Source organism: Bufo gargarizans, chromosome 6 (assembly GCF_014858855.1).
Source record: "Bufo gargarizans isolate SCDJY-AF-19 chromosome 6, ASM1485885v1, whole genome shotgun sequence".
NCBI lineage: Eukaryota > Metazoa > Chordata > Amphibia > Anura > Bufonidae > Bufo > Bufo gargarizans.
Window position 1 is genome coordinate 43,369,657 of NC_058085.1, and position 27,420 is coordinate 43,397,076.

At 49.1% G+C, this 27,420-nt stretch overlaps 1 protein-coding gene across 4 annotated transcripts; it reads right to left on the reverse strand.

The window, feature by feature from the left end:
- Positions 1–521: 521 nt before the first annotated feature.
- NDEL1 (nudE neurodevelopment protein 1 like 1) lies at positions 522–27,420 on the reverse strand. Of its 4 annotated transcripts, XM_044300283.1 has the most exons (10): positions 24,391–24,464; positions 13,388–13,485; positions 12,650–12,803; positions 11,925–12,073; positions 11,073–11,209; positions 9,148–9,321; positions 8,009–8,100; positions 7,583–7,749; positions 5,736–5,770; positions 522–1,650 (listed from the first exon to the last, which is right to left on the reverse strand). In XM_044300283.1, exons 1-10 carry the CDS (start codon positions 24,391–24,393, stop codon positions 1,643–1,645), a joined length of 1,017 nt encoding a protein of 338 aa, XP_044156218.1. In that variant the 5' UTR covers positions 24,394–24,464; the 3' UTR covers positions 522–1,642. The 4 variants fall into 4 exon arrangements, with proteins under 4 accessions (XP_044156218.1, XP_044156216.1, XP_044156215.1 ...); XM_044300281.1 differs by lacking the exons at positions 5,736–5,770; positions 24,391–24,464 and adding an exon at positions 27,327–27,420; XM_044300280.1 differs by lacking the exon at positions 5,736–5,770.

Consider the following 27,420-nt stretch of genomic DNA (forward strand, 5'->3'; position numbering starts at 1 on the left):
AGCCCCATAGAAATGAATGGACCGTCACTTTGCGGGCTCCGTTCCAAGGATAGGTGCGGCTCCCAGAGGTGGGACCCACACCTATCAGACATTAGGGGCATATCCTAGTGATACTCCCCCAAATTCCAAGATGAGACAACCCCTTTAAGATACATCCTATACCCATAAGGCCATGTTTACGTGGCACTATAGTGCCTTACATATATACATACACATGGACCTACTGTATATAGGATGTCTCCGTATAGCTTACCATCAGCGGTGTGGATGGAAGTGTTCAACCACTATGTAGTTCGAAAGCAGAGCAGATAATTTGCTAAGTTACGTGCGCCTGTACCTGTAGCATCCGTAACTGCGTAATTTTGCAGTAAAACTGCATGTAGTTTTGAGGCGCAGTACAAACCGCTACACGTACAGACTCCGCTCGCCTACTGACCAAACCAAGGCAATGATGCGCTTCGTAGATCTCACTGTAGTCTATGAAATCCAAGAAGGTTAACGTGTTAGCGGCCATATTGAGGATATCTCCACTTTGAGCATCAGTGTGAAGGCAAAATTTATAATGCTGTGTCACTTTGCAGACACTTTAATTTCCTTACGTCGTATCTTATACTCCTTTCACACCCAGAGCTGCAGTCCCAACAACAGACCCAACGACCTGGACTACAGTATGGCGCCCGAAGTAGGCACTACAGCTCCCACCGTGCAGCAAGGAGTGAAGACCAGCAGTCTGACAGCCAACAGAGACCATCAGAATATTAACGCTGCTTGGGATGTGACTGGAGCATCAAGAAGTTGATTTTCAATAAGCATATGGTGTATTGTCCAGGCCATGGCACTGAATGTTGGGGAAGTGGGCACAGCTCCGTGTAACATCTATGGACATATCAGGGCGGGTGTTGCGTTTTAGGCATCCACAGGAATAGAGGCACAGAACAAGGGGCGAGGGGTTGGGGGTTATACACATATATAGTTTTTTCCCCACAATGCATCACAGCCCTGTTGGTGACCAGACAGATGTTACACTGCTTAAAAAAAGAGGTGGAGGAGGGGAAAAAAAGGAGGAAAACACAAATAAAACAGACATTCTGATTGACACAAGCCGAGGTGCAACCCTGTAATATAGGAGGGGGAAGGGGCGAGAGGATATCTTGCAGCTCTGGATTGGAGAACCCAAAGCCTTGGTGCATCCTTCGCAGGTGAGCGACCATCTGCCGCCATCACCTGCTGCGTCGTGAGGAGAGTACATAATTATAGTGGTTGTGCCGAGTCTCCAGGATGATCACACAGCCACTTCACAGCACTACAGTGAACCGAGACACGAGAAGGAAGGAGTCGCAGAAGCCGTGTCCCAGGGGTTACCAAGCGTCCAAAATGGCAGCAGAGAGAGTATATTGCGCAGCCTCGATTCCAGCTCAAGTGAATATAGTCTAACCCCCTTTCCTGTCCCCGGTGGGAGCAGCGTCACCTCCCTCCCAAAGGCAGTGAACAGGTTAAAGTGAAGCAGATTTTGTTCTTTTTCGGAAACCGTGAAGGCTAAGAGTCTTTTCTCAGAGCGGTTCCTGCGCTCATACACTGAGGGGGAGCATTCCGGGAGGAGACGCCGGCCGCGATCCTAAGATTCCCGGGGGGTCGTATCCGTTCATTGCCCTGTAGACAAGAAAAAAAGGGAACATCAATACAATGAGCGGAGACTGGAGGTAAATGGACAATCTGGGCACTTTGTGGAGAAGCAAATCAGGACTGCTGCGGCTCCCCGAATTAAAGGGGCAACCTCACTTGAGTGGATCTATGCCTTCAGAAGAATATAGGCCACAGTTCACACCTGCTCTGGACACAGCATGCTCAAACACGATGAACAAACTCCGTGAGAAGTGTCTGCTCAGAGTCAGTCAGCCTCCATACAGCACCTTCAGCGGACGATGTGCTGTGACAGGGGGTCGTGCTCTTGCTGTATATAGTTCTTTGCTAGGGTTAGACCCAATTCAGAGCTGGAAACAAGGTCGTGCAGAACAGATTTGCTTCCTCCCCCAACATACGATGATAGAATGACACAACCTGCAAAAACCGTAGCACCCGATAGGTAGCGCGCGGCTGCCCACAGTTCTGCACCTTCATTGTAACAGAGCTTTCTGCATACATGTAAAAGGCTGGACACAACGTTCAAGGGAGGCGCACACTGACGCACAGCCATTTATAGCCAAAGTTGTCACAGGACTGGGGGGTGAATGCGCGTCCTGGGGTCAGAGCTTGGACACGAGAACACAGAACGGGGAGGAGGGGGTGTGCTCTGTTAGAATGAGGTCACAGAAGGAATGCAGTATTAATCAGTTTCTATGAGGAGGTAAGTTCTAGACTTGACAGCGGCGAATCCATGGATGTCGTGTATCTGGACTTCTCCAAAGCATTTGACACTGTACCACATGAAAGGTTAGTATATAAGATGAGAATGCTCAGACTGGGGGAAAATGTCTGTATGTGGGTAAGTAACTGGCTCAATGATAGAAAACAGAGGGTGGTTATTAACGGTACACACTCAGATTGGGTCACTGTCACTAGTGGGGTACCTCAGGGGTCAGTATTGGGCCCTATTCTCTTCAATATATTTATTAATGATCTTGTAGAAGGCTTGCATAGTAAAAGTATCAATTTTTGCAGATGACACTAAACTGTGTAAAGTAATTTACACTGATGAGCACAGTATACTACTACAGAGCGATCTGGATAGATTGGAGGCTTGGGCAGATAAGTGGCAGATGAGGTTTAACACTGACAAATGTAAAGTTATGCATATGGGAAGGAATAATGCAAGTCACCCGTACATACTAAATGGTAAAACACTCTGTAACACTGACATGGAAAAGGATCTAGGAATTTTAGTGAACAGCAAACTAAGCTGCAAAAACCAGTGTCAGGCAGCTGCTGCCAAGGCCAATAAGATAATGGGTTGCATCAGAAGGGGCATAGATGCCTGTGATGAGAACATAGTCCTACCACTTTACAAATCACTGGTCAGACCACACATGAAGTACTGTGTACAGTTCTGGGCTCCTGTGAACAAGGCAGACATAGCAGAGCTGGAGAGGGTCCAGAGGAGGGCAACTAAAGTAATAACTGGAATGGGGCAACTACAGTACCCTGAAAGATTATCAAAATTAGAGTTATTCACTTTAGAAAAAAGACGACTGAGGGGAGATCTAATAATTATGTATAAATATATCAGGAGTCAGTACAGAGATCTCTCCCATCATCTGTGACTGTGGCGAGGGGACATCCTCTGCGTCTGGAGGAAAGAAGGTTTGTACACATACATAGAAGAGGATTCTTTATGGTAAGAGCAGTGAGACTATGGAGCTCTCTGCCTGAGGAGGTGGTGATGGGGAGTACAATAAAGGAATTCAAGAGGGGCCTGGATGTATTTCTGGAGCGTAATAATATTACAGGCTATAGCTACTAGAGAGGGGTCGTTGATCCAGGGAGTTATTCTGATTGGAGTCGGGAAGGAATTTTTTATTCCCCTAAAGTGAGGAAAATTGGCTTCTACCTCACAGTTTTTTTTGCCTTCCTCTGGATCATTTTCAGGATAACAGGCTGAACTGGATGAACAGATGTCTTCTTTCGGCCTTATAAACTATGTTACTATGTTAATCTGTATCAGCCCCTCGATCACCACCCTTGGCGAAATGCCTATTTAAAAAAAGAAAATATAACAATACCTACAGGATATATTGAAAATGTCACCATACAGTCAGGAAAATATAGAATGGGGAGGGCGCTGTTGCATTGTCACCTATTCAAAAATGCTTGTTCTGGCTGCAGTGGTGAAAAGTGGTACTGCAAGTTAAAGTAGTCCCATAAAAGAATTGAAGGAATCTTCCAGTGAAATTCTGCAGTGGACGAAACCAGTTAGTCACCTATATACGCACACACATGCAGACACACACATGCCTGTCCACAGACGTAAACACTAAGCCTTTAAGGCTTTTTTTTTTCCTTTAACCTTTCCCTGAGGCTGCAATGTGTTCACCTAAGACAATTATGCAATCGTTAAAGGGATAAACCAAGTGAGAGAGTCTGACCCCCACCGGCCAGCTGTCCGCATGAGACCCGGGTGGCGTTGGGAGCACGACGCTCAGTTGTCAGGCCTGGTTTCAACCTGATAATCCCATTACAAGTGAAGGGTCAACACGCGGAGGAGGCAATGACAATATGGGAGGCTTGTGTGTTAACCCTTGCCCCTCCCCCACCGGATAATGCCCTTTTCAGAGGATCATCATGACCTCCGACAGCTGCCATGTACCAGAGCTCACAGTAATCAACACAAGTGGCTGTGAAGATCAAATGCTGGTGTCCGAAGCATTGAGATGCCCTTGTCTAACCAATTTGGATTTCATTAGTCACCCCTTTTTCACAGTCCTAGTTAACAGAGGGGTACACTAATGAAAAGACCCTAATGAGACACTGAATGATCCCAACTGTGACCAAATTATAGGGGTTGTATGATTAGATTAGAAATCAGGACATGCGTCCCCTCTTGTTGATGGCGTGTGCAGGTATTGCCCCAATTACTTGAAAGCTGCGATACCAGACACAGCCCATGGACAAGAAGGGGGCACCAATTCCGGGAACCATGCTTTTTAATCTCATACAACCTGCAGGGCTTGCGGTCCCCATACCCATGCCTAAAACACAACGTAGGTCCCGTTTATCATCCTTGGGTGTAACGGGTACAGAACAGAGCCTGGCTGCTGCAGGGATCCCATCGCTTGTCGTCTGTAACCATCCACCACTATGTGATAAAGTCACGAGTCAGAGACATGATCATCTGCCCCCCGACCCAAATGCCAGCCCAGAGTGCCAATCACTGGTGGTTACGATGCATTCCCTGGGCGATCAACACCCTAAATCCAGAGGCCGCCTGCACAGTTATTTAAAGACTTGGGTTATATGGACAGACGTGCGTGATGAGGCCCTGGGGGCTGCAAAAGTAATAGGAATTCTCCCTACCCCCAGGTAGTCAGGCTGCTGCTTTAATAATCCCGAAAAACTAGTACGTTTGGAGAGACCTGTCCCAAAATGTGGGCCTGAATGGCAGATATAGACCACAGGGGGGCACACTAAACAGGTTCCAATATTTCCACTAATTCTTCCTGTGTGCCCATGGATATCAATAAACGTCCATGCACATCATAGGGTCCATGATTTTAGCTTAAAAAAAGGGCTGCTACAGAATTCAGGACCCTTCTATGTTGGCTTGCAGGGCATAAGAAAAGAGGTTTGTGGAGAACCCCTTTAATTGCCCGGTAGTAATCCCTCTTCCCACCCCTGGTAGTACAACTTTTTGCAAATATTCTGCTTCATTTTGTCAAGATTTTCAGTATTACCATACCTTATGCTCCATTCACATCTAGAGCAGCACTGGATTGATGGCTACCTCTCCAGCTGCTGGGTAGAACGCAGCTCTGGATGTGACTGGAGACTGGACTTTATAAAGTTAGTTACATACGATGTGCAGAAGATGACACAGACCTATACAAATCTCCCTTACACCTAAATCATTATTGGACGCAGCCTTGAGTGCCCAGTAGCGCCCCGGCATCAGCCCCCATAGGTTCACTGCCTATAAAGAGCCGCCCCCATGCAGTTAGTCTGGACCTTTCGGAAAGAGGCGTGGTTAATACAGCGTGGCACCCAGAGGTAACACCAGCATGCACCTTATCACTATGTTCAATTACCCATGAACAACGTGGGGAATATGACCTTTTCCTGCCTAGTAGGGGGAAAAGAGAAACAGGTTACTCCAGCCATCCGGACGCAGGTCATGCGCTGCATAAAGCCACTCGACGAGCACTTACCTGAGGGCCAGGACGCAGGTCTGCAAAGAAAGCACAGCGCCCAAAGCCACTTAACCCGCAAATAAGCAACCTGTACACTGACCAGAATAAGCCTACATGGTAAGCAAGGGTTCCCCACTTCTGTGGTCTACTATTGAAGTGGACGGCCCAATAGTGCAAATTAAGTGCTACCGAAATGAACATAGGGAATCCCAGAGTTTCAGGCCTCATTCACACGACGTTAAAAAACGTTTTTTCATGGTCCTTTTGCATCCTAACGTCTATCCATTTCCTGGCTGTCTTCTTTACCACGTCCATTTTTAACAGCCATTAAAAATGGAAAGAACTTCATTATTAAAAAAAAAATTAAAACCCCAAAAATGTAGTCAGTATATATAATGCCCCCACTATGAATAATTCCTCTGGACAGTGCCCCCAGTATGTATCTCTATCTATAATGACGCCCCCAGTGCCGCTATCTATATGTATATCTATCTATAATGACACCCCCGGTGCCGCTATCTATATGTATATCTATCTATAATGACACCCCCGGTGCCGCTATCTATATGTATATCTATCTATAATGACACCCCCAGTGCCGCTATCTATATGTATATCCATCTATAATGACACCCCCAGTGCCGCTATCAATAATGACACCCCCAGTGCCCTCTGTATTTAGTGCCGCCCCCTATCCCCGGTAGTACAGACAAATTTAAAAAAGGAATACTTACCTCACCACTTTCTCAGCAGCAGGACCTGACGCTCCCAGCGTTGTGACGCCACATTACCATGCTGGGAATGTCAGGTCCTGCTGTCTCAAGTGTGGAGAAAGTCTTCCCATGCATGCTATAGGCCAGGTGATTTTTTTTTTTTTCATAATGTAACCGTTTTTAACATCCATTAGACGGGTTAACTTCTGTCTGTCTACCTTTAAAAATAGGAACATTGATTTCAATGGGGTCCGTCTGGCCATCAAAGCGTCCGTTAATCACTGGCCATTAAAAAAAACGGCCATGTGAATAGCACCACAGACTGCAATGGTTCTTAAAACGACTGTCGTGTGAATGAGGCCTTTCCTGCTGCAACCAGCACTGCAAACAATGGATGCCCTCAGGTGAGCACAGGCACATTACACACGGATGGGGGATCACAGACAAGAACTCTCTTAAGGTGATCATACAGATTAGACAAATGCCGAGCAAATCTGACGTTTTCGGCAGCACTGTCCATGATGTAATGTGTATGGGGACTTCCTACTGCTCCCCCGCTGGCAGATGTCAGGGGTGGCGACAGGTCCTCTTTAAGCCGAGCATGCATGTATGATGTGTGTGTATGCGTTTGGGAGGCGGTGGGCACGGGTGTAACCGAATCAGCTCACAGAGATAGGCGTCTCCACATTGCTTCTACATCCCCCTCGCCCTATGCAAACGAGTTGAGGCTACCTTTACTTACCTGAATCCGTCTTCAGTACTAGACTGACCATGCTGGATCTACACAGGTATGCAGATCCTGAGTGATCACCTCTCTATAAACAGCAGTCTATGTTTTAAATGTATTTTTAATTTATTTTGACTGGAGTTTCCTTTTAAGAAGTGGAACGGTTGCAAATTCTGAATGATTCTTCGCAGGCGCAGCTATTTGGTCATCCATCTAATGATGTTCATAACCCACCAGGCACGTTACTGGAGCATTAGCTCCGCATTGTCTGGAGACCATGAGAAACCCTCAGTGTGTAAACTCACCCTTTATCGAAGTACGTTGTGTGCGCCGGATGGGAGAACTTGGTTCCGCTGTTTAATATGCTGCTACTGCTGCTGCTATTGCTGTTCAAGCTGCCAGGGACGTAGGATTTCCGTGACGCCTGGTCCTTAGCAAAGTTCCTGCATGCTGCAAGCTTGGATTCTAAGGCCTAAAGAGAGGAAGAACAGCAGAGGTAATGTTATACACACACAGGCTGGAACGGAAAGATCAGTTGGATATATGCTTCTAGCCTATGGTCGACCATTGAGAATCCTCCCAAGAGCAGTCCATCTCTATTAAAATGAATGGGAGATATGAAAAGAGTGCTCACATTTCACTAGTTCATTCACCATCGGTCTTTAGTGTGAAAATCCCTATATGGCAGCCAATACGGGGAAACTATTAAATGTAAAATGAGGAATACTTACACCCACTTTTCTTAAGAGGTCTCCTACGATGTTCAGGGCAGAGATCCTGGCGGATGGAGTTAGTGGGGTGGTACCAAATCCATTTGGTATACCTAGGGCACAAAAAAACTGGATGCTTAGAATTACATGAACCCAAGCCTTTATTAGTAGTACAAACTACATGAATCTTGATGTTTTAGCTCACTTGAATTTAAAGGGGTCTCGGGACACACAATCAAAGCCTATTGCTAAGAAATGCCACCGATATCCAATAGCTGGGGGTCTGACCAACGTGCCCCCATAGACTGAAGGAACTGGCTGCACGCTATGAAACTGTTGACCTTTGCCACATCGTGGGCCCCTCATTGGCAATTGCTAACTATGAGGCCTCTGGAGTTATCATTGTGTGAAGGCCAGCATATGTCCCAATTGTTTCTTGTTCACCGTGTACACCGGACTCCATCCTTTCTGTTCCGGAGTGGGGTTAGGAATGACGCTTCCTGCCCTAGAAGTGGGGAGAGTCCGGCATCCCTGATGCACATGTTCTGGGAGTGTACGGAGCTTAGGACTTTTTGGACAGGCGTGCCAACCTGTATTAAAGACGCTTATCATATTGCAGTCCTGCCTGGTCCGAGGCCGTGTGTGTTGGGAATATTGGACATTACAAACAGGAATTCACGCCTGGGAGTGCAGGGGGCTCTTCCAGGCCAGGAAAATAATTGCTAAATACTGGCTTAGACTCCAGCCCCCCTATTTGGGGCTGAATTTTTGAACAGAATGGCTGAAATCCTGCGCCTGGAAAAAAAAAGTGTATGTACTAAATAGCAATGCTTGGCCAAGTTTACCAAAATTTGGGACAAATGAGGACCATTTGGCATATGGCTCTTTTGGATGTGTTGGGAGGAGTCACCTCAAAGATATGTGCGATTTTGGAACATGCATACACGAGACCGGAGTTGGGGTGGGTAACCCATTTAGAATATACCATCTCCAGATGGAAGGATGTTGTCTCTGGGGTGTGCGTGTTATGGCTGCAGGGTGGCCATACTAAAGAAGTCACTATCTCGAGGCTGATATGTCTAACATACATGCACTCGCACTAACTCCTTGTATACAAGAGGACCTGTAGCCCTGCATATAGCGTTAGAAGGCCAGCCTACCTTTTGGAGAGGTAAAACTGTTGTCTGAGATTTTGCCCACAGGGGTGGCAGGTAAAGACAGAGAGGCTTGCACGGCAGAGTCTGCCTTCTCGCAGTCTAGAGTCGGGGAGCTCGGGGCAGATTTTCTTGTTCCATCTGTCTGTCGCTCACGAACTGCCAGTTCCTGCCGTAAATCTACCAGAGAAAGGAAGAAATATTAAAAATATAGACGTGGATCTCACTAATTAGAGGAAACATTGAGATGATTGAAGAGCCATCTGGGAAATGTTCCTGGAGTATCAAAAAAATCTCCTCCTATGAAGTTCTGCCAGGTTGTGAGCAGTCTGCCTCCATTCTAGGGCTGCAATGATTAATCAAAGTTATCGATAATATTCGATAACAGGATTCGTTGTCGACAAATCCCGTTATCTAATAATCGCACGATTCGTTGCTATGCGGGCGGTCAGGCGCTATGCCTGCTGGTCCTTCAACTTTAAATCAGCGCATCTTTATTACCTTACAATGAAGTTCCAGTAACCGGCAGAGCGGACGGATCCCCCTCCCCATAACAGTGTCCATCCAGGGATCCCCCTCCCCATAACAGTGTCCATCCAGGGATCCCCCCCATAACAGTGCCCACCCAGGGATCCCCCCCATAACAGTGTCCACCCACGGATCCCCCATAACAGTGTCCATCCACGGATCCCCCATAACAGTGTCCATCCACGGATCCCCCATAACAGTGTCCATCCACGGAACCTCCATAACAGCGTGTCATCCACAATTTGTTTTAATATGGCACTTGAACATAACTTTTCAAGTAAAATCATATAAACCCCCTTTTTTTTTTGGTCATTTTGGTGTTTTTTCCCGATGAAATTATCGGCAACTAATAGATTATTCAAATAATCGTTAGCTGCAGCCCTACTCCATTCCCAAACACGGTGCACAGTACCCTCACACTTACTGCCCCCTAACATGTCTGGATGCTGCTGATTAAATGGGAAGACCTTGCACAAAATCTGCAATGACGGTATGGTTTTTCTTACATGTCTCTAATTATGGCTAGGGATACAGGTGACATTTGGTGTTTTCCAATGGGCCCGACCGTATCCGATTTTCTTCCCACAGAGAAACATTTGGCATGATCTGCAGTGGTGGTAAGGTGACAATTCTTTTACATCTCACTGGTCACTGTGCGGCCCTAGCCTAAGGCCGCCCATACACGTTAGACAGATGTGACCGAGCGTTTGGCCAACAGCTATCTCTCCTGATCCTGCACGTATGCGTGTCCATGTCTGCTCAGTGGGGAGAGGAGACTAAGCGACTGTCAGAAAAATCTGACAAGAAGTGGATAGGGCATGTTGAATCTTCACTGCTTGATCCACCCCGTACGCAACCTCTGGCACTTCAGCTGTACTTAAACTACAGCTCCCAGCATGCTGCTTGGCCTTCTATGGGCGTTCCGAGAACAGACAAACAAGCGTGCATGCTGGGAGTGGTAGTTTCATCACAGCTGATCCCTGCACTAGATGACTGGTCTGTTCGGCAGACATTCACCTAATGAGTACTGCCACTTTAAAAGCTTGTATGCATAAAGTGAGCCCCCAATGTACCAAGCGGGAGTATCCCTACTGACAATGCCAGGCTATGTAGGGACATTCAGCCTCTGACATGGGAAACACCCAGGAATGTCGCCTTTAACACAGTGTGTGTCCTGGGGCAGGGGTGGGGAGGAGTACATTGTTACGTAAAAAATAAAAATAAAAGTTACATAAGTTTTATATAGACACAGGGCCTCGTGTTGTCCGGATATAATGCTCCTCATTGAACTGCTTATTTTTAGCAAGGAAGCGTCATTTGGCAGCTTGTTAACACCTCTGGGTGTGTACGGGGAACTGCTCACATAGAGAGAGAACAATGAGGAGCCAAATATGAGAACGTACCTCGTGCCTCATCCTTTAATCTCTGCACAGACACCAACAAAGATTCCTTCTCATCCAGTTCGCTCTCTAAAAACGCGTTCCTCTCAATGGCCTGATTCAGCCGCTGCTCAAAGTCTTCCAGGGACACAATTGTAGCCCTGAAGAAAGAGGAGGGGGGGGGGGGGGGGAGAAAACGGTCGTCATCAGCGCAAAGGCTTTTGTCGTGTGTCCGTCCCTGGATCAGACGTCTCTTGACATTTCAGGCTGGATTAAAGTTTGCTTTGTGGCAATAGTCAGTCTGCATTTTTACCCCGGTAGCCTTCATGGATGAGGGCTTAGCAAAGCAATTATAGCACATAGGTGTTGCTTTACCGCAGTGTTGTAAAATGCAGCTACAAATATTCACCTTTAATGGGTGCTCCCATAAGAACTGTCCCTAAATAGCCCTCTTATCATCATCATTACGCCGGGGGTGGCAGTTAAAGATTGACGATGACATCCGGCTCGTCCTAACACACCTGGGCTTTGTTCTCCACTGTCCCATTAGCTGCATATCCAACTCGTTTTAGTCCCTGAATCATAGTCTCGTTAGAAGTGCACAGACTATTAACTCCAGCTTTCATGACCCAATTTGGGTTGCACCCTGCAGTGGACCCGCACAGGAAGGAAAAATAACTGCAATCACTGGGAGACACTTAGTCACGGTTGACTTAGTAGCTAATGACACCTCCATAAACAGCCCCCCTGAAGTGCCTTCCTCAGGGCAGGTCTGTCAAATTTCCCTCCCCTTGAGAACGGGCTGCAATGACATGCGAGAGCCACCATATCTGCTCATCCCATATCCCAGTCATGGACCCCATTTGTGCCACTCACCGTTTGGCTCTTTCCAAGTCGTCGTTGGCCTGCTCCAGCTCCCTCACGTACTTGTGAAGCTGGTCCTTGATGCTCCGGGCTCGACTCAGCTCGTCCTCCAAGAGAGACACCTGCTTGTAGCTTTGTGCGTACTGATGCTCAAGCTTCTCCTGTGAAGTGGGAGAACAGAATGCATTTAGTTACCAGCTGCGGTCTCCAGTCTATCACTCTCTATTTGATTTGCACAGCTCCCAGCATGCCATGACAGCCTGCGCTGGTAGACCACAGGTGTAGGGGTTAATCAAAACTTCACACAAAGGCCTCATGCACACAGCCGTGTTCCGCGGGCGAGAGCGGTCCGTGGTAACACGGCCTGGATTCCTGTTGAGAGCAGGAGCGCACGGCGTCATTGGTTGCTATGACGCTGTGCGCTTCATGCTGCCGCTGCAGTACAGTAATACACTCGTATAGTGTATTACTGTAGTGCCGGGGCGGCATGAAGCGCACAGTGTCATAGCAACCAATGACGCCATGCGCTCCTGCTCTCAACAGGAATCCAGGCCGTGTTACCACAGACCGCGCTCTCGGCCGCGGAACACGGCCGTGTGCATGAGGCCTTATGGGTGACAAACCACTTTCAAACATTACAGCACCCAAGAAGTAGCCACTGGCTCCTCCTCAGCTCTAGTAGTGGATGTCGTAGCGACGGCAATTAATCAAAGCAAGAAGTGAAGTCAGGCTCGCACCTTTAAGGATTCCACCTCGTATTTAAGTCTTTGGTTATCTGCTAGCAAATCTCGGTTCCTCTGCTCTGCCTGCACCAGCTGAGTCTCCAGCTCGGCCTCCAACTCCCGGCTCCCTTCTTGAAATTCAACCAACTCGTCACGTGCTTCTTGGTAACTAAGGGTTAAAGAGAAGGAATTAAAATCTATTGCTTGTGATGGCCCCATGGATGATTCCTGCTCTAGATACAAGACAGTAGATGGTGAGATGGCAAGGAGGAAGATAAGCAGCTGTCCTGCACCTAGAGAGCTGCTTATCTGAATATACAGGATAAGGCTCTGTTAACACTTGGATGTGTGCGGCATATGTGCATACACCAAGCATAGCTATAGGCCCCCAGTTACCCAGCCAAAAGAGTGCCCGGGCAGGCATCGTCTTAGGATAGGTCATCAATATCAGATCAGTGGGGGTCTAACTTCCGGTACCCTCTGCTGTTTGAAGGGGTAGCGGCATTTGGGCAAGTGCTTTGGCCTTCTTCACAGTATACCAGGCACAGCGCGGTAAGTTGTATAGTGGCTGTGCTTGGTACTGCAGCACAGTCCTATTCACTTGAATGCTCAGCTGCAGAAAGGACAGGTGACTGGTGGAGGAAGAGGGTGCACCGATCATCCAAGGCCCCGTAAAACAGCGAATTGGCAGTGTTGTAAGGTGTCGGACCCCAAATTATATAAAAGCGATATACAGAATATGGGGCAACATACCTCTGTTTATAGGTCTTAGACAGCTCTCTCCAGTAGACGATTTCTTCCTTGGGGCTCATGAACTCCGGGACTTCTTCATTGTCCATTTTTAGGGAAATCTAAGAAGAAAACAAAACAGAGAGAGCGCTCGTGTTACTGCAGGCGTGGAGGTGCATGGACGTGCAGAATACTCGAGTGCCAGACGCCTTTTCATGTGCAAATAAAGTTTTGCTGCTTCCCTTAATACAAGAGATTTAGCAGGAAGCCTTTAAGCTGGCGCAGAGCGACATGAATCGGAGGCAGAGCCAATTAGGGAAGCCTCCTGCCCGCGGGCTTACACGCGGGAGAGCAGATCAGCCGTCGTCCCTGCCGCTGGAGTCAAGGACAAAAACAAACCGTAAAGGCGGTAAAATACGGATCGTGCAACACGGGGTGTCTGGGGAGGCTTCATATAGAATGCCACAGTCGTATCCAACCTGCTGCTCTCCAGCTGTTGCAAAACTACAACTCCTAGCATGGAAGTAGCAGTTTCGTAACTGCTGGCGATCTACTGAACACTTAGAGGGGTCTTTCACTTTCCTGTATGCGTCATGTGACCCCTCCCGACTCCGCTGGAGTCCTTACAAGCTATAGGATCATTACCTAATGAACTGGAATTTCACAACCAATATGGAGACTATTGACTGGGCTCTCACTCACCTCTTCTAGACTCCAGCACTAAATACAGTCTGTAAGAGACGGGTGACCACCCCTCTGGGAGTAGTAATGGCCGCCATACTGGCCATCACCCACCTTACCCAGTAACAGGGGCCCCCGTTCCTAGTGCATAAAGAACCGCAGGGAGCAGAGGACGCGTCAAGGACTTGCATTTATTTTACTGGGGATTTTTCGGAATTGGAAAGCGGCTTAGTATTTCTGTCCCATGTCTGATCCGTCCCCATAAATCCCGCGTTTACAGATCTCGCAGGATTCCCAGATGGTTATTACGTCAGGGCAGCATTCCTGGAAATGAATGGCTGATGGAGTCCGCCCTGATAGAGAACAATGGAGGGTTATCTCGCTCTCATTTCCTGATCTGACGGAGGGCTCGGCAGATGGATTCATCATGGCCGCTTCCTTTCTCGCTGCTCCTCTCCGTCTGACATCAGCCTCCAGGAATGTGCTTCAAGGAAAGACTTCCATACTGAGCGGCTGGAAACTGATGTCATGTAAGGGCCTGGAAGCCGTCTACAAGGAGGAGGAGGAGGAGGAGAGCGGACGGATAGGAAACAATGAGACACACACCGGGATTCTCTAGGAGGGGGCGCCCAATATGTGCAGCCCACAGTAAAACAACTCCAGGGCCTCCCCTCAGTAACGGTGCATTTGCTTCAATAGTGGTATGCTGAAGCAGAGCTGCAGTATAAAGCATGGAGGAGAGACAGAGCACTGCCACTATCCTGAGATTCTGATAAGAGGGGGATTTCAGATGACCCCCCAGGTAGGCCATGATATTAAAGTCTTCCAAAGAGCCAATCTAATTGGCCTAGTCTGTGAGGGGATAGATAAGTGGTGGTCTGAACAAGCAGAGCAGTATAAAGCAAGGAGGATGGATAGCACAGCGTCTGGAGAAAGAGAAGTGGTGGACTGACCAAGCAGAGAGGCAGTATAAAGCAAGGAAGACTGACAGTGCGGCATCCTGAGATTCACAGGGGAATAGATGTGTGGTGGACTAACAAGCAGAAATGCACTATAAAGCATGGCGGAAAGATGGAGCAACAGCCTGAGGGAGATTGTACAGGACCTCCAGGCAGTCCACCATTCTGAAGGCTTCTGAAGACATAATACAATGTAGTCGGTAAGGGGATTAGATGCTTGGTGGCATGAACAAGCAAAGCTGCAGTATAAAGCACGGAGAAGGGAGATTTCACACGACCTGTATATACTTCACTATATAAAAGGCTTCTGAAGACAGTCTAATTAGTCTAGTCTGCATGAAGAGACTGAATAAGCTACAGTATAAAGTATGGTGAACTGATAGAGCAGCTTGTGATAATAGACATGGGATCCTACTTTATAGAGGGCCTCTGAAGACAATAACTCGTGAACAGCGACAAAGATACAACAAATAATACGGATGCCACCGATGCCAATAAGGCTAAACTCATAGCTATCTGAAAGCAGCTGCTGTGGTACTACAACCCTCAGCATGCTCTTACCAGCCCAGAAATTGCAGAACTTCATATACACAGTCCTTGTACAGGTCCTATGTCTGGTAACGACCCAGTCCTCTCATATCCTGTGACTATGCTGCAAATGCCCAAAAACGGAGGGACACATGGTGATAAGAGGAGGTTAGGAGCGAGTGGATCTATAGGAGGACGATAAATGTGGGGACACCAGAGGCAGGGGGAGGGGGCGGCCGGCAGGGACTCCAAGCACCAAGTCCATCAATCCCAGGGACAATGACCTTACTGAGGGTTAAAGGGCCTCCAGGTTTTCGTAAAACTTTCGATGTCACAGAGACGCATGGACGGACTCAAAAAGTCTATGGGCCCCGATTCAATCCTCTGCAGGGAATAGAGGGGGCGTGCTATGCGAGCGCTTCCCTCTCTTCGTTCTAGGGATCGACAGGGGTCTCAGCGCTCAGACCTCCACACGTCTCTATGACACACCAAAAGTTTTATGAAAAATCAGTGACCCTTTAGAATGTGAGAACTCTTCATCAGCTGATCCCAGTATCAGAAAGACCTGGTACCTGCAGATTTTAGTGCAAAAACTCGATTCCAACATATGGCGCAGCTGATGGTAACCGGGACTGATCTCAAGGAGGCCGCGGCGTTCCCCGTGGACCGTTTCTAGACACCCAGTAACAAGTTAAAGACATTTGACAGTGCCTGATAAGAAGAATGACGCAGGAATGTCTGAAGTGAGCAGCCGCCCATGTTAGCACGGGAAGGAGTGCCCGCACACACCGAGAACAATCAGACGGCCATTCACTGCGCCGATGAGGGACCTGATACTCTTGTGCTTTTGGAATAAGATCTCTTCGAGGCAGGTTTAGACATGTTGGGGGTGGACTACAAGTTCAAGCATGTCTGGCCAGACGACTTCCACGAAGAGAGGTTAAAAGAACCAAAGCAGAGTCAAGATTAACCCAATAAGATGGACATTGGACAACCAGCAATTTCCAAACACTGGAGATCAGTAGTGTTGGCACTAAATGGTATCTAGTGGTCAGCTGAATGCTATTCCAATTGCCCCCCCCAAGTATACATGCATGCTCAGCTTGGCCGAGAGTGTGCATGTGTGCTCAATAGAGAGATTGATAAGCCCCTGCCAGACATCTCTGGTGGCAGCTTTTCTTCTCTGAAAATAAATACTTTGGGCATGTTGAAATTTAACTGCCCGATCCTTCATTCCCCTGTCGAGAGTTAGGATACCCCCATAAATATCCGGGACCACCAAAATTGGTGTGTTCTTCTGAAGCAACTACTGTTAGTCGGTAGACAAAGGCCCAAGGGTAAGCTGGTCTAGGCTATATCTGGAAACCTACTTGTGCCCCCTGGGTGTTGAGTCTCATGATTCAACCTGTGTTTAGAAGGTAAAAGCACCGCAATTTACACCTCAATATAGCGTTATCAGATGTCATATTACACAAAGGTTGCGGGGAACCATCTACATAACACAGAAGGTCTGGTCGTAGGTCTGGTGTTAGTATTGGCACCACTTCATGTTTCCTGTGATTTGGACAACCATCTCTAGGAGGACACCCCTGACTCTTCCCATGGCCCAACAACAGCGATTTTCATAGGCAGATAAAATACCCAAAAGTGGCTCCTGTGGTCTGTCTACGGTTTTCATGAAGTTTAGACCTTTCCATGGCCTACATCATTACTCCCTGGTAATACCATGTGGTCCATGGATGGTCAGAGGACAGTAGACTTCTTAGAAGCTGCTTAGACTATGGTCGGACAATAAGAGCTTTCATACAGCGGTGTCACCCGTAGAAATGTTCTAGACCCTCTGATGACATGGCTACTGGTATCTGCCCGATGCAATCCAGTAACGAGCACAGCAGAACTGGGAAGACCGATATCAAGATCATGTGACGAATTACCATGAAAACCCCCAACGCAGCAGCTTCAGACTTCCCCTTATACTTAATGAAAACCCCCATTGTGCCGGGAGGTAAATACGTTCAGCTCTTTACATCAATTTCCATTCTTTAATAACAGCCACGACAACACGGGCGCAGGCAGAATACATTCACGTGGCTCAGAAATCCATATTGAAGAAGGTGGCACATCTAGGGCAAAACCACGTACAAAGAGGGCTCTATATGCGGTGGGTGGCCGCTGCTTCAGCAGTGTGACAGTTAATTAGCCCATTGTGAGCGCTTCGATGTAGATGTGACCCCCCCCCCCCCCCATCTCTGAGTAATCAGATCCCGTGCTGGAACCAATTCCCTTTCAGTGGGTGGGGGGCTCCAGTTTCTCATAATCTCGCCGTGAAATATGGAAGTAGTCACAACTCTGACGAGAATTCTTCATAGCCGGGACTTATCTGGAGCTCGAGGACGTATAGGACGTGCACATACATTAGGATGAAGAGGGACGTACACGGAGGGGCTGTCCTAGAACGAGAACCTATCACCTACCTGCAGTGTGTGACCCCCATCAATCATGAGAACGGGGGTCCCATGGCCCTCACTGGATTGGAGCACCACGCATGTTCACCACTGCTCCATACAAAGTCTATGGGACTGATGAAGAGCGCAATACTCGCCTATCTCCTGCAGTCCTAAAACCCTGTTTTTGTGATCAGCGGGGTCCCTGCAGTCAGACCCCAACCGATCAGATATTAATTACCTATCCTATGTAGGTGATCAGTTAAGATTACGGCACAACCCTTTTAATACCCAGTACCAAGCTTCTGGTTGGCATCAATAAAGGTAGTACATGGCTATATTTTGCTAACATAATATGTGCCAAAAGTCAATCTAAGGGTGTTAAATCTACCATGCCGAAAAATTGATTAGGGGCTCAGGTATAGGAGCTATACAGGAAGCCATTGCACATGCTCTCGAACCCTGGTGTCTGAGAGGTCCAAAGCCCCTTTACCACATAAGGCCCGGCAGTATCAATGGCACATGGTGGACAGACGTCCCGTTACCGATATTGCATTGGCGCTCCGGAGGAGCGTGGCCTGCAGGTTATACGGTCAAGGTGATTTTCTTGGGTGAGCAGACGTCAGAATTTCCCAGAACATGACCCAGAGTCGCAGGGAGTCACCTAAGACACAGACAACCCTCATCCACCACTGATCCATCTACATGAGGAACATCACCGATTGCATCAACCACTATTATAACAGTATTTTATCCTGTTCCCTAGGACCAGCAGGTCATAGTGCATAAAGGACAGACTTCAATGTACGGCCGATAGGAAGTCTGAGGTGGCACCCCCGACCTGTGCCTCCTGCAGAAGGGCATCCCCCAGCGTGTCCTGGCAGCCTGCGGAATGATGAAAGTTGTGATTTTGCAACAATTACATAATGGATTACACTCGAGTCATCATTGCGACTTTTTAAAAAAGTTGCAAAGAAAACCCCAAGCTCATTCCAGTGGGGGAAGGGGTAAATCCTCTGCACCAAATCCGCAAGTAAAACATGCAAAATCCATGGTAGGGCTCAAACGATTACTCAAAGTAATCGATTAAGGCTACTTTCACACTTGCGTTCGGGGTTTCGCTTGCGAGTTCCGTTTGAAGGCTCTCACAAGCGGCCCTGAATGGATCCATACAGCCCCAATGCATTCTGAGTGGATGCAAATCCGTTCAGAATGCATCAGTTTGGCTCCGTTCCGCCTCCGTTTCGCTCAGGAGGCGGACACCCGAACGCTGCTTGCAGCGTTTTCGTGTCTGCCTGGCCGTGCGGAGCCAAACGGATCCTTACAGACTTACAATGTAAGTCAATGGGGACGGATCCGTTTGACATTGACACAATGTGGTGCAATTGCAAACGGATCCGTCCCCCATTGACTTTCAATGCAAAGTCTGGACGGATCCGTCTGACTAACAATTAGACTTAGATTTTTTTCAGAAATATAATGCAGATGGATCCGTTCTGAACGGATCCCATCGTTTGCATTATAGGAGCGGATCCGTCTGTGCAGATACCAGACGGATCCGCTCCGAATGCAAGTGTGAAAGTAGCCTAATTCGACTCAAAAATCCTCGTTGAAAATTTTTTGCATCAATGATTTGTTTGTGCCACATGACCACAGAGTGCGAGTGAAGAGCTGACTATTACTCACGCTCCGTGGTCACCCACCTAGCCGCACTGGATCCTGACGTACGCACATCGTCAGGATGTAGTCCATGCAAGAGCACACTATGACCTGATGCTGTGTGTCCCAGTGCAGCGAGTGAAGAAGAGGATAGAAGATCTCTGCAGTAGGGCTGCAATGACTACTCGACTAAATCGAGTAATTTGACAGAAAAAAAAAAAAATCATCGATGAAAATTTTTTGCATCGAGGATTCGTGTGTGTCACGTGACCACGGTGCGGAGGTGAGCGCTTGCTATTACTCCCGCACCGCGGTCTCCCATTGCGCTCTGAATACTCACCTTTCCAGCAGGGGGCTTTCGGACACTGCACAGCACGTCCATGGTCCCGCACTGACCTGACGTACGCACACCGTCACCTGATGCACTATGTGACGTCAGGCGCAGAGCAGCGTGGAGAATGATGGAGTGTCGGCGGCGCCCCTGCTGGAAAGGTAAGTTGGTGCGACTAAGGCCGGGCGCCTGACGCATAGCAACCAATGACGCTGTGCACTCCGGGCGTCAGGAGGACTGGGGGGGGGGGGGGGGCCACAGAGCTTCTGGCACTGGGGGAGTGTGGAGCCGAAGGCACTGGGGGGAACTGATGCACTTGGGATGATCGCACAGGGGGGAACGAAGGGGGGGACTGATGGCATGGGAGCTGATGAGTTTTTAATTAGCTTTTTTCTTATTAGAGTGCTCGATTAATCATTGGATTAATCGGTAGAATACTTGATTACTAAAATAATCGATAGCTGCAGCCCTAAAGTCCCATTCACATGTCCGCAATTTATTTCTATGGGGCCACACGATGTGCTGCCCGGATCCGGAATTGTGGACCCGCACTTCCGTTCCCGAATAACGTCCTATTCTTGTCCGCAATTAGGCATTTTCTATTAAGTGCCGGCGATGTGCGGTCCGCAAAATGCGGAACGCACATTGCCGGTGTCAGTGTTTTGCGGATCCGCAAAACACTTACGGACGTGTGAATGGACCCTAATCCATGCGGAAAATAAACCACGCTGTCATGTGCGTGAAGCCCAAAAAGGTATTCCTGGATTTTAATATAGATGGCTTATACTCAGGATACGCCATCAATATCTGATCTGTCTATTCTGTAATGGGCAGCGCGGGGAGCACGACCTCTGCCCTGATCAGATATTGATGACTTATCCTAAGAATAGGCCATCAGTATTAAAATGCCATGCATTTATTATGTAGAAGTTAATACAAGGCACTTACTAATGTATTGTGATTGTCCATATTGCTTCCTTGATACATTTTTCCATCACATTATACACTGCTCGTTTCCATGGTTACAACCACCCTGCAATCCAGCAGTGGTGGTCATGCTTGCAAAGTATAGTAAAAAGCATCAGCCTCTCTGGTGCCCAGGAGCGCACATATCCTGGTGCTTTTTTTCTATAGTGTGCAAGCACGACCACCGTTGATGGACTGCGGGGTGGTCGTAACCATAGAAATAAGCAGTGTATAATGGGTGATGGAAAAATGAACCAAGCCAGCAAAGGAAGCAATATGGACAATCACAATACATTAGTAAGTGCCTTGTATTAACTTCCTATGCTATTTGCTGCAGTGAGACAGCCCCTTTAAGCAATTCTTGTTTTATTTTCTGCGGACCGATGGGTCAGCAGGAGTGAAAAAAATCTGGAGATAGGGGGGCATTCACATGATTGTGAATCTGCAGAACACGGATGCTGACCATGTGCGTTCTGCATTTTGCGGATCAGCCCTTTCTTACAAATGCCAGATGGGCCGGTCTCATCTCACGCAGCCACATGAACAGAAGTTCCTGGCAGATTCCCACCATCTCCGTCCTATCAGTATATAGCGAAGAAGGACGGAGCATCATCGGTGACTAGTTTTGGCTCAAGCCCGATCCTTTTACGAACTGCAAAAAAAAGGTTTGAAAAAGGCTCGAGCTTGAGACTAAACTAGTCATCGATGACGCTATTATGCCTTGAATGAACGTCTCTTCATATCAGCAAGAAAGTGAGTGCCGCTCCTTCTTCGCTATATACTAGTGGGGCGCCTTCCCTGGACGCGTGCACGACGTGCAAACCGCATCTTCTTCAAATTCTCATCTCCGTCCTACCGTCGGGATGCAGTCGGTGGCTCGGCTTCCAAAGGTTCAAACACCTCAAGGCTTGCAACTGATCAAATACACACAACGTGGCCAGAGATCACAAAAGGTTACCCCACAGCAGCTGAAATGTGAAAGATTGATTAGTCATGCCTGCCCTGGATGGATGGGAGACCTTGGGCATCTTTATAGACATATCCTGTCCATGCAGGGGAGACAGACATGATTAATCAATCCCGCAGTGAGAACAGCTGGGATCTGAAAACCCTTGCTGGTAACGTTAATTAGTAAACCACCTCCGGCCGTCCCATAGAGTTAAATAGAGTGTCAGGGTATGTGCAAGACTGCCACATACGAGGGATTGGCAAGGCCACAGCAGATGGACCACCGATGATCAGACACTTGCGGAGAGGGGATCAGTGTCTATCATGGGACAACCCCTTTAACGGTGGGGTCAAATACCGCACAAACGCCATTTATTTTCCGTTACAGAACAGCGGGAAGCTACCCGCAGCGCATTACACCTTCAGCAAGATGGAGCAGGCTCCAGAAAACCTTATCCACACGTTGCAGAACAAACGCCACTTATGCTGCAAATCTCCACCGCCAAAGCAGTGCGCAAAATCCGCCACCACAATTTGCATATATGAAAGGTAGACTTTCCCGTGGAATCTGCACATAATCCGCCCCGTGTGGCGGATCAGCACCGGGGAGATAAATCTATGGCAGGAGTCCGGGGGTCAGCCTTGGATTTCTGCTACAGATTGCAAGGCAAATACACATTGGGGGTCATTTATCAAGGCACTTGTAACTGGCCGTGCGACTTAATACTGAATTCAACAGTTGAGAAGAATGGGGGCCATGCCAGGACTCCGGGCCAGTCACATTTAAGGCGTACATGTTAGCAAAAAACGATGCCAGCCCCGGGCACCGCTTGGCACGTTAGCCAAATTTATGAGGAGGCGCAGGCACTAATCCTCCTTGTCATGCCAGTCTTTCTAAATGTGCCTCACATGGCCTTAGAGCAGTGATGGCTAACCTCCCGCACTCCAGCTGTGGTAAAACTACAACTCCCAGCATGCTCTATTCATTTATATGGAGTTCTGAGAACAGCCAAGCATGTGTACATCTTGGGAGTCGTAGTTTCACCACAGCTGGAGTGCCGGAGGTTAGGTATCACAGCCTTAGACCTCATGCACACGACTGTATGTATTTTGCGGTCCGCAAAAAATAGGGATGCCATCCGTGTGCATTCCGTAATTTGCGGAACGGAACAGCTGGCCCTACATAGAACAGTCCTATCCTTATCCGTAATGCGGACAATAATAGGACATGTTCTATTTTTTTTTTCGGAACGGAAATACGGACATACGGAAACAGAATGCACACGGAGTAACTTACGTTTTTTTGGCGGACCCATTGAAATGAATGGTTCTGTATACGGTCCGAAAAAAATAAAATAAAAATGGAGCAGACACCAAAAGAATATACGTTCGTGTGCATGAGCCCTTAGGGTATAGGATAACACAGGAAGGGGTAGGAATCCCCCACTCTGGACCCCTCTCAATCAATCAGAGCTGCTGCAGAGTTACTCATCATGTCTGCGCACTACTACTAGTTCTAAAATTTGGCAGAAAGTGTAAAAATACTGGACGCCATGTCATAAATCTGCTGGAGGCCGGCACAAGCTCGTGGGATGGACGCCTATAAGACCAGATCATACACAGTGCACACAGCAAAAGCAGCCACTTAAAGGGTTTCATCAAATAAACGTAATTATCGGACAACGCGACAATCTGCCCCATCTGAGAGAACTCCCATCATTCTAGAAATACACACATAATGCAATGCAAGGGAAGAAGATCACCCATCATACCATTTATCACTCCTATCATGAAGGAATCTCTGCCCATACTGTAAAAAGAGGCCTCCGCCGCACCCGGATTCTGCACGGGGTCCCCGTCACGGTAAGGGTAAATGCACACGATCAGGATTGTGTGCGGATTGTACATTGTATTCTACGAGAATTTGAAATTCTCATGCACACGATGCGTATTTTTTCTGTACGGATTTTAAAATCCGCAGCCCGCCAATTTATTTTATTTTTCCTGACCGGATTTTCTCTATTCACTTCAATGGGGAGAGTAAAATCTGCATGTAAATCAGCACCAATTGACCGCACGGATTTCCCTGCGAATAAATCCTGAGCGTGTGCATTTACCCTAGTTGCTGCGGATTTTGCTGCAACTGAGAAATCACATCCCTGCAGTTGAAGGCAGTTGCGGCGGCAAACAGGTGCAGGTAAACGGAACCGGTTTTCAGTTGCCGACATTTCTGCATCAAAATCCGCAGTGTGTGAACGCTCCCGAGCCAAAGCAGGTTAATGAACAGGATCCAAGAGACGCACAAGAATCCACACATGGGGGGAGAGAAAATAGCGCGAGGTCCCTTTAAATGAAGAGTTTGCTCCAAAGATCGGTAAAAGCCACTGCTGAGGAGCAACCGATGAGATCACAACAAGCTACCGGGAATACGGAGCCGTTCCTGGAAATCAGGGGGACTTAAAGGGATCCTGAGCGCCAGCTCCTTGCTCCGAGACACGTAGCGGCACATACCATGCTATCCCAGCGTCGTCTTCACACACGGCCCAGCACAGGGAATCAGACGTGTCACAGCTATGGCCACAGACACAACACAGGCAGGGAGTGATCATAACTGAGGAAGCCTACACCCCCCCAGGTCAGCCGGCCAACCAGAGGCGAAGAGGGGTGGTAACGGGTGACAGCTTTCGGATATTACCCCCACAGACATAACAGGTGACAATGGGAGCTTAGGTAACCAACCGTCAACCCGTGTGGCAAATCATTCTGCTCCAACAGTTCACGGGAAATTCATGAGAGAATTAAAGCAATGCAAAGTGACAGCCTCCATTCATACACCTGGGGGGGGGGGATACTAAAGTGGATGTCCCCCATAAGCATTCTGCTAAATACCTATGGTGGGGGGGGGGCTGCACATTGTATACCAGCATGGGGAGTACGGCACAACATCTGTAGCACTGCTGCTATACGGGCGTGATCGGGCGAAGCCCCCATAAGTGACTGCGCCGCCGTAACATAAATGACACAAAGTATCAATAACCTGATACTGTAGCAGACTGCGGGCACTGCCAGCGTCACTATGTAACCACATACAGACTGGCACACCAGGGGCACCTCCAAACAGATCAGGTGTCACATGCGAGCAGGCGCACGCCAGCGGGCACATCACACTGCAATGACAGAACCATAAGGAGAATGGCTGGTGCCCAAGATGGGTGCAGACGCCCACATGAATTAAAGGGTGCAATGATAAGAATTCAATCACTTCCAGAAAAGCCCAGGACACTGCTGGTGAAGGGCACGTGGGGTGGCATCATCCAAGAAGAGTGACAAGACACTTTCTCCTTAGTGACAGCTTTCCCTGAAGTCCAGGAATGTGGGTGCACTATTGGGTGCACTGGGACTATTTAGAGGTACCCCTGATATATCCATACAGCACCATGTCTCCTAGATCATGTCAAGGGACCCCAAGCTGCAAGTGTCAGACTTATCGCTATCACCCCAAGTGACAGGCCTGAGGCATCACCGGGATCTCCCCCAAGTGTCAGAGCTGCCCCCATCACCCCGAAATCTCAGCACAATCCCTGCCCCCTCCTGTCACAGGCATCACCCCCAGTCTCAGCATCTTCCCTGTCTCCCCCAAATCTCAGCGCAATCTGTCACCGTAAGTCACAGGTACCACAGACCCACCCGAGTCCCTGCAGCCTCCCTGACTCCCCCAAATCTCTGTGCCTCCCACATATCCCCTCACATCTAAACCCCTTCCCTGTCACCCCAAATGCCAGCATCCTGCCTGTCACCCCAAATGCCAGCATCCTGCCTGTCACCCCAAACCCCAGCAATCCTGCCTGTCACCCCAAACCCCAGCAATCCTGCCTGTCACCCCAAACCCCAGCAATCCTGCCTGTCACCCCAAACCCCAGCCCGATCCTGTCACCCCAAACCCCAGCAATCCTGCCTGTCACCCCAAACCCCAGCAATCCTGCCTGTCACCCCAAACCCCAGCAATCCTGCCTGTCACCCCAAACCCCAGCAATCCTGCCTGTCACCCCAAATCCCAGCCCGATCCTGTCACCCCAAATCCCAGCCCCTTCCCTGTCACCCCAAATCCCAGCATCCTCCCCTGTCACCCCAAATCCCAGCATCCTCCCCTGTCACCCCAAATCCCAGCATCCTCCCTGTCACCCCAAATCCCAGCATCCTGCCTGTCACCCCAAATCCCAGCCCGATCCTGTCACCCCAAATCCCAGCCTCTTCCCTGTCACCCCAAATCCCAGCATCCTCCCCTGTCACCCCAAATCCCAGCATCCTCCCTGTCACCCCAAATCCCAGCATCCTGCCTGTCACCCCAAATCCCAGCATCCTGCCTGTCACCCCAAACCCCAGCCCGATCCTGTCACCCCAAACCCCAGCAATCCTGCCTGTCACCCCAAACCCCAGCAATCCTGCCTGTCACCCCAAACCCCAGCAATCCTGCCTGTCACCCCAAACCCCAGCAATCCTGCCTGTCACCCCAAACCCCAGCAATCCTGCCTGTCACCCCAAACCCCAGCATCCTCCCTGTCACCCCAAATCCCAGCCCGATCCTGTCACCCCAAATCCCAGCCCCTTCCCTGTCACCCCAAATCCCAGCATCCTCCCCTGTCACCCCAAATCCCAGCATCCTCCCCTGTCACCCCAAATCCCAGCATCCTGCCTGTCACCCCAAATCCCAGCCCGATCCTGTCACCCCAAATCCCAGCCCCTTCCCTGTCACCCCAAATCCCAGCATCCTCCCTGTCACCCCAAATCCCAGCCCGATCCTGTCACCCCAAATCCCAGCCCCTTCCCTGTCACCCCAAATCCCAGCATCCTCCCTGTCACCCCAAATCCCAGCATCCTCCCTGTCACCCCAAATCCCAGCCCCCCTCCCTGTCACCCCAAACCCCAGCATCCTCCCTGTCACCCCAAACCCCAGCATCCTCCCTGTCACCCCAAACCCCAGCATCCTGCCTGTCACCCCAAACCCCAGCAATCCTCCCTGTCACCCCAAATCCCAGCATCCTCCCTGTCACCCCAAATCCCAGCCCGATCCTGTCACCCCAAATCCCAGCCCCTTCCCTGTCACCCCAAATCCCAGCATCCTCCCTGTCACCCCAAATCCCAGCATCCTCCCTGTCACCCCAAATCCCAGCCCCCCTCCCTGTCACCCCAAACCCCAGCATCCTCCCTGTCACCCCAAACCCCAGCATCCTCCCTGTCACCCCAAACCCCAGCATCCTGCCTGTCACCCCAAACCCCAGCAATCCTCCCTGTCACCCCAAATCCCAGCATCCTCCCTGTCACCCCAAACCCCAGCATCCTGGCTGTCACCCCAAACCCCAGCATCCTCCCTGTCACCCCAAACCCCAGCATCCTCCCTGTCACCCCTAGTCGGAGCCTCCCACCACGCTTCGGTCCGCGGCACATACCCCGTCACGGAGGCCCCGGCTCTCCCGCTGTCCCGGCCCGGTCACTGAGCGGCGGTTTCCGGCAGACACGCAGCGTCGTACGTCACCAGATGCC